At 45.2% G+C, this 7,855-nt stretch overlaps 1 protein-coding gene across 1 annotated transcript; it reads right to left on the reverse strand.

Moving 5' to 3' along the window:
- Nucleotides 1-418: 418 nt before the first annotated feature.
- Nucleotides 419-6,796, reverse strand: LOC310786258 (prostaglandin E2 receptor EP4 subtype-like; the record flags this gene model as incomplete). Its single annotated transcript, XM_083647418.1, has 4 exons — nt 419-754; nt 1,508-1,759; nt 4,799-4,946; nt 6,408-6,796. 4 exons carry the CDS (start codon nt 6,794-6,796, stop codon nt 419-421), a joined length of 1,125 nt encoding a protein of 374 aa, XP_083503544.1.
- Between the last annotated feature and the right edge of the window lie 1,059 nt (nt 6,797-7,855).

Genomic DNA, 7,855 nt, shown 5'->3' on the forward strand with positions numbered 1-7,855 from the left:
ATGCCTCAAAAACTATACTTGAGTGATCCATCATTGGAGTAAGTAATAGTCAAAACAAGCAGATAGTAAACATGTTGTGCCCCACCACCAGTGATGTAGAGCCCCCCTTGGGTCAGTCCCATTTAATGTCAATGCCGCCCCCTAGCGGCACAAAGTCAACATTACAGTGTGATAGATGGAGACTGATCCATAGTCCCGTCTTTAGTGGGGGGCAATTAATTCAATTGGAATTCACATAGCTTATTTTTCTTAGTCAAGCTCTGTAGCTGCAGCAGATGTACGTAGAAGACATGCATTCGGAGCCTCTGGTCTCGCCCACATAGAGTCGGTCGGAAGAGGACTACTCATCAGCCAAAGTGCTCGCAGCGAGACCTTCTCAGCGTCTCGCAGGTCGGACATGTCTTCAGTCCTCGGCGCTTTACGTCTGGTGCAGGCTCTCTGTGTCGTAGGGGGTGAACATGACGGTGGCAGGCAGGTGAGTGATGATGCTGGAGCTGCACAGCAGCTGGCCAAACACATGGTCGTCCCTCATGATGTCAGGATACAGCAGGTTCCTGTGAGGCGTGGGAGGGAAGTCCCCTCTGCGACTGCTACCGAATCTTTTGGACAAACTCAGAATCCGCCGGAATAGAGACCTTCTGAGGAGGATGTAGATCCAAGGGTCCAGGATGGGGTTGATGGAGGCTATCCGGATGGCTGCCAGATCGGCTTTGTAGTCGTTCTCCCGCATCATCTGATTGGCAAACACACGCACCTTTAAACAGAACAAGAAGTTACAACTGGGTCTCTACAGGTCAAAGGTCCACACGGAAGTAAGAGTTTTAAGTCACATTTTCTTGTGCCATCCTGTTCAAATATACTTTTTTTTAATATCATATCTACAGTATATGTAGGCTGTATACTAATTTCAAAAATGAGTTTGATTTCAAAATGTCCCTTATGAAAAATAACTATAGGCCTAGTAATCATATGATAAACTTAGATAAATGTCACAGCAATACTATAAGTTCCTATAGCAACCTTAGAGCAACTCTTTCACATCAAGGACCCCTAAACTGACACAAATTAGACCACGGACCCCCATTTGATAAGATTTCGACCCAGTATCCCCCATCTGATAAGATTTTTGCTTTTATATATTTTATTACAGAAAGTGTATGAAACTCTTCTGTAATTGCATTACTTATGGATGAAATTATAGTGAAAATAAATGATTTTTTCTGGGGACCCCGTCAAGGACCTCTGGGGGTCCACATACCCCACTTTGAGAACCACTGTTATAGAGACCATATTAGAATTTTAAAAAATCACTTTGCTAGTTGGTAAAAAATGCTCTAGTTTGAACTTGAACATTTGTTATTTTTGTCTCATGGTGTGTCACTGCTGTTTTAAGCACAGCTGAGTGCTTTACTGTGATTTTCAGAACAGTTAAGTTTTTAGACAACTGTAAACCAGTCACTGCTTGCTTCACCATGTGTAGCCTGTGACCACGTGCCCTGTGACTCACCACTAACGGAGCGGAGCAGGCCAGCACCACAGACGAGGTGATCACCAGCACCGCGATCATCTGCGTCTCGGCGGCAGAGGACAGCGCCCTCCAGCGCTGGCGGACACTGGCCCTGGTGACGGGCCGCTGCACGGTGCGCTGCCGCATCACCAGCAGAGCGCCGCATACCCACAGGTTCAGCACCATGCTGCCCAGGATCAGCAGCAGGCTCACCGCTCCGTACAGGAAGGAGTAGGCGGCGGCCAGCGGCTCCTGTTTATGGGTCACAAAATTGTCACAATTAGTCTAAATTAAAAAAATAGACTAAATAGAATTCATCTAAATAAAAAAAAGGGGGATGGTCACAATTAATCTAAAAAAAATTAAGGGAGGGCGGTCACGATTCGTCTCAATTTCCGGCTGCAACAACGCGTTACATTACATTTCGTCCTTTGGCAGACGCTTTCATCCAAAGCTAATTGCAATATCACATTTTGTCAACAGTAGAGAAATCAACTTTGCAACACAATCTATGACAGCTACAACTTTTGAAGGAATAGAGTAGCACCTCTAGGAAGTATATTGAGAAGGATTTTTTTTAATGCAGTTAATGCAGCCTGGTCCCCAGAATAAAATGTTTGTAGCGTACGTTTCTGCAATCCACGGATATGTTGAATATTACATTTCTGAATCAATAATATGTTGCAGAGGTGAAGGATCAGGGAAAGAGGATGATGACGCGCTGAGCATGGCTATATCTATATGTACTGCCACGCGCTATGACGTCAATACCGACGTGACGTCATATTGACATATTGACGGGGACTGATTGGCCATTGAGGATGGGGTGATGAGTCAGGAGACACACGTCATAACGGACGTCACACTAGGATTACACTTGACTTAAGCTGAGAGCTGATGCCTATTGTGATGTGAGGTAACATGACTGGTCCTCATCTTGAAACTAGGTTGAGACCAACATTTCAATCATGAGAGACCAGTGGGTCAAATCTAACAAGCAAGCTTTATTCACAAATGGCACGGCAACTAATTTTATGGCATGAAATGGCATGGCAACTAAATTCTAAGGCAAGGTATCTATGGCATGGCAGCATGGCAACTAGTTAGGCTATTTGGCGTAATGACTCCGTGGTAAGATGCCTCTCTTCTTGTGGTGAGAGGAGGGCATCTGCTCAGACTAGGATAGAGAATCCCCCAAAAGAATGTTTAATGCCGCGGCTCCCAGTATTGCCAACCTGTACGTAGGTGCCTTTGAAAGAGACTTTGTTTACAACCCCAGCGTTAACCCCTTCATCTCATCCATCACCCTGTGGCGCAGATATATAGATGATGTGTTCATGATCTGGTCCGGCCCATCCACCACCCTGTTGGAGTTCCATACACTCCTCAACACCTGGAATCCACACCTCCGGTTTACCATTGATCACCACCCAGATCGAATCAATTTCCTGGATGTCACTGTATACAAACAGCAAAACAAACTACATTCATCCATCTATCGAAAACCCACGGACAGAAATACCCTGCTCCATGCCTCCAGCTACCACCCCTCACATCTAAAAGATAACCTCCCCACAGGCCAATTCATGCGCCTCCGGAGATTATGCAGCGACAAATGTGACTTCTTGAATAAAGCCACACAGATGAAATTGAGGTTTCAGGAGCGTGGATATGGGCGGAGACCCATCTCACATGCGTACAAACGCGCACTACACTCCCACCGTGACATCCTGCTCCAGCCCAGAACATCAGACCCCCCCTCGCCTAGGGTGACAGCGACCCTGCAGTACTCCCCCTTGGCCAACAGAATCAAGCGGAGCCTGCTCAAATTCTGGAGAGTGCTACAGGTCCATGATGTCTTCGCCACACCCCCCAGGATCGCCTTCTCCCGAAATCAGAACATTAGGGACTGTCTAGTCAAGACGCTTGTCACCCCCAACATAATAACACAAACCACGATCGATTCCCGTCCTCCCCCTATAGGTCATTTCCCGTGCGGACACTGCGCTTGCTGCCCACAGACCACCAAGGCTAAAACACTCACTTTCCCCAACGGACACACCGTCCATCTCAAACACCTTACCACCTGCGCCTCGCAGGGAGTGGTGTATGCCATCTCTTGCCCCTGCCCGCTCTGGTATATCGGGAAGACCTTGCGTCCGTTACGCACACGGATCACGGAGCACAAGAGCGCGCTCCGGCGCCAGGACACCAAGGCCCCTATCGTTGATCACTTTATTCGACACGACCATTGTGTTTCAGACCTCCGCTTCTGGGCCATAGACATTGTCAAACCCCACCCGAGGGGTGGCGACCTAGACAGGACGCTTCTCCAGCGCGAAGCGCACTGGATCCACAGGCTGGATACCTCCGCTCCTAACGGACTCAATGAGGAGCTGGACCTTGCATGCTTTATGTAGGGAGATCTTGAAGTCTGTAGTATTGGAATGCCTACTGTTATGCTATATTTATATTTATATTATTCATTAATTAGATGCATTACTCTGTGTGATTCTTACATCATATCCTTGCGTGATTTTGCTGATATGTTTGGCATCAACATCAACATGATAGGACCTGTATTTTCCTACAGCATTATTGACATGTAGCCTATTTTTGCATTAGTATTTTTGTAATATATCATCATGTATGAATCTCTGCTAGTTCTGTCTACCCTAGTAGAGCAGACCATTTCCTCTGACGTCAGGGCTCTGCCCCCTTCACGTCACTCCACACTACCTGTGCCACGTAGGCTATGTTCTCTATTTAACCTGGTGCGGTGGCCGACGCCCTCCCATACAGCCTGATGAAAACCAACGGTTGAAACGCGTTGCGTTTGTGTCTTGCCCGTATCACCTATTTGAAGATGTACACTGTTTGTTAACTGTGAAGTACGCAGGTACAAATTACTTCTTATTAAATTGATTTACCTTTAAAACTCTAAGCAGCTCATTTTTTGCTTTGAAACTAAATTCTAAGGCAAGGTATCTATGGCATGGCAGCATGGCAACTAGTTAGGCTATTTGGCGTAATGACTCCGTGGTAAGATGCCTCTCTTCTTGTGGTGAGAGGAGGGCATCTGCTCAGACTAGGATAGAGAATCCCCCAAAAGAATGTTTAATCCCCAGGGTTTCCAAAGTCTACATTTCAAATCACATTTAATGTTTTTGTTATTTAAGCCTAAACCACCTTAAGCAAGTTGTTTTACCTGCCTAAACATAACCAACGTTGTTTTACTTCCCTATAGCCTACGTAGGGTGAAATTGAGACCAATTTTTTGGCTTTCCATACCTGTGTCCTCCAGTCGATGAAGCACCAGGTGAGAGATGGCTGCAGCTCGCTGTGCGCCATGCCCAGCATTGGCAGGCAGCAGAACACGATGTGACTGATGTAAATACCCAACAGCAACTTCTGCGCCAAACTCCGGTCCACCCCCCACCTAGGAAAATTGTACACATTTTCTCTGTAATTAGGTGCAAAATATCTGACACAACAAATCACCAAACGAGTAAGCTCATTTCAAGCTTTGGTGTTTTGTCTCATCTGGCTTATTGCCCAGCTTTGGTCCCAATTGGGTAGGCCTAAGAAAATTGCAACTGGCCCAGGCCCCAGAATAAAGCAGCACGTGTCGCTCTTTCTTGTGGGTTGAGAACAAACGTTGCTAAAATGCATGAATGTCTCTCTTGGTTGGAATTGGAAAAATAGATTAAGTTAAGTTATTGTCCCACTAGAACCCTTCTTAGAACTAGAAGCAGTGGGCAGCCACAGTACAGCGCCTGGGGACCAACTCCAGTTCGATTGCCTGAGCCTTGGCCAGGGGCACTGACAGGAGTATGAACACTAACATACATGTCTTTGATGGTGGGAGGAAACCGGGGAGCACCCATACATGGGGAGAACATGCAAACTCCACACAGAAAGGATCTGGGATGGACCGGGGGTTTGAACCCGGGACCTTCTTGCTGTGAGGCAACAATGCTAACCACTGATCCACTGTGCTCACTTTAGGAATGTACTTTAGGAATGTCATCATAACAATAATAAATACAGCAATTATTTTACAAACAATTTTTCAAAAAGGCACACTGGACCTCGATGAGGTTAGGGCCAACGGATGACAACCCCGACTGGTTTCTCATGGACCCCTTGCGTGGGACCCCATACGCAACTTCTCTTACAAGCACATGTAGCCTATATGTGGATGGTAGCACCACATTGTAATAATTGTCAATATTATATGTTCGTTTGTTTGTTTTTCCGTGTATTGTTCAAAGTATAATTGAAAATAAAATAAAATAAATAAAAAACAAGGCACACTGGAAGTTACATGGCCAAAGTCCAAGGCCACATCAGTTCACTGATACAGTATACATTACAAACAGAGCAATGCAAGAATGCAATTCACTCCCAAAAAAAAAAAAAAAAAAAAAATCTAGAATCTAGAATCTCTCTCTATATATATATATATATATATATATATATATATATATATATATATATATATATGTGTGTGTGTGTGTGTGTGTGTGTGTGTGTGTGTGTGTGTGTGTGTGTGTGTGTGTGTGTATATATATACAGCCTAGTTAAAAAATGTAATTAAAAAGAAATTGTGTAATAAGTAGGCTATTCCTTGGTGCACTGCAAGGTTTCATGCATTATTTGTTAAAAGATAAGCCTATAGCCTATTTATCTAGAGATCATGATTGATTCAGTCGGATTATGTAGGCTATATTTTCATTGTCTAATTGCAGTGCTTTTGTTTTATTTAAATGTTTCATTTAATTTATTATTTTTATTTCATGTGTTGGTTTAGTGTATTGTGATGTTGTGTGATGTATTGTTGTCACTATGTAAATAACGTGGACTCCATGCAAAAGCTAGGGATCTTAAACAGACAAACCTCTGGTAAGTGTAGGGGCAGCAGATGGCCAGGTACCTCTCTGCGGACATGGCGCAGATGATGCTGAGGCCCGTGACGCCGAAGAAGAGCAGCAGAAAGGAAAGGAAGGCGCACAGGTGCGCGTCCTGCAGCACGTCCCGGTCCAGGTAGTTGGCGATGGTGATCGGGCTGGCGAGGCACGTGCCCAGCAGGTCCGTGACCGCCAGGCCGCGCACCAGCGTGTAGAATGCGGACGACTTGCGCTCCTGCCGCGAGATGGAAAGCACCACGATGGCGATCAAGTTTCCCACAGCGCCGCCCGCGAACATGAAGATCGGCAGAGCCACTGCTTTCATCGTCCGCGTGTCGTTGATGGCAACAGATCCGTGCGTAAAGTTCGGGGATCTCATCCCAAATACATCCACAGATCCACTGTTTGTCAGTGCGATATATCCTCTGTTCTGAAGAGAAGAAGAAAAGGAGGACAATCCAGGCACTCCAAATGGGAAAAAATAACGCCGAGGAAGGAAATACTTTAAAAGCCTTTATTAGGCTGTAGTGACTAGATAATTCAAAACTCCAACGTTTTCGACCGATTGGTCTGTTGCAGACTATTAAAGTCTATCCACTTTGGGATTTTCTGACCAAAGGAAGTAAAACAAGAAAGCCATCTTTACTGATCATCTCTTCTGCTTTCCAGCAATCCGTATTTAGTGGGTGAGCGCAGAGGCCGTTACGCACAGACAGACAGCTGCGCTCCCCGTTGTCTGCTGATATAGTGTGTGTTTGTCAGGGTAGATGGATGCTTTGAGCGCACAAGGAAGGGAAGGAGGACAAACGAACGACCCCCCCCCGCCTTCTTCGTGTCTGTCTCATCAGCAAGTGTTGTCGTCACCAACATCAAGCACTGCGTAATGTGACTTTTTTTTTAATCCAAATGAATTGAGTCATATTTGCATCTCCTAACTTATGCATTTTCTGACCACATTTTGATTCTATTTTAGATTGATCAACCGAGCTCACACCTTTTTCTATATAGCAAAGCTGTTTTTTAGCTCATGAAAAGTTGACATTTTGGATGCAAGCTTTTCACCCAGCAGCAGCAGCAGCAGTGTGTGTGAACACCGGTAGCTGGAAAACATCTGTCTCTGCTCAGCCAGCAGTCAGAGATCTGTTTTCTTTAGAAGCCGGTCTCTGCCACCTTATGACTTCCCGCTAGCATCTCAAAAGCTTCTCATAATTATGAAATGCTAAGTCATACTTATGAGACAGTATTTCATAATAATGAAATACTGAATGCAGATTTGAAGTCGAAACTGATTCTAGAAATCAAACTCATGATGCTCTTCCCAAGTTTTTAAATGGCCTAAATGGTAAATGGCCTGCATTTATATAGCGCTTTACAATCAGTAGGTAGTCTACATTCACCCATTCATACACGCACCATCGGGAGCAAGGAGGGTTAAGTG

The sequence above is a fragment of the Poromitra crassiceps genome (genome assembly GCF_964638095.1).
Source record: "Poromitra crassiceps genome assembly, chromosome: 12".
Lineage (NCBI taxonomy): Eukaryota > Metazoa > Chordata > Actinopteri > Beryciformes > Melamphaidae > Poromitra > Poromitra crassiceps.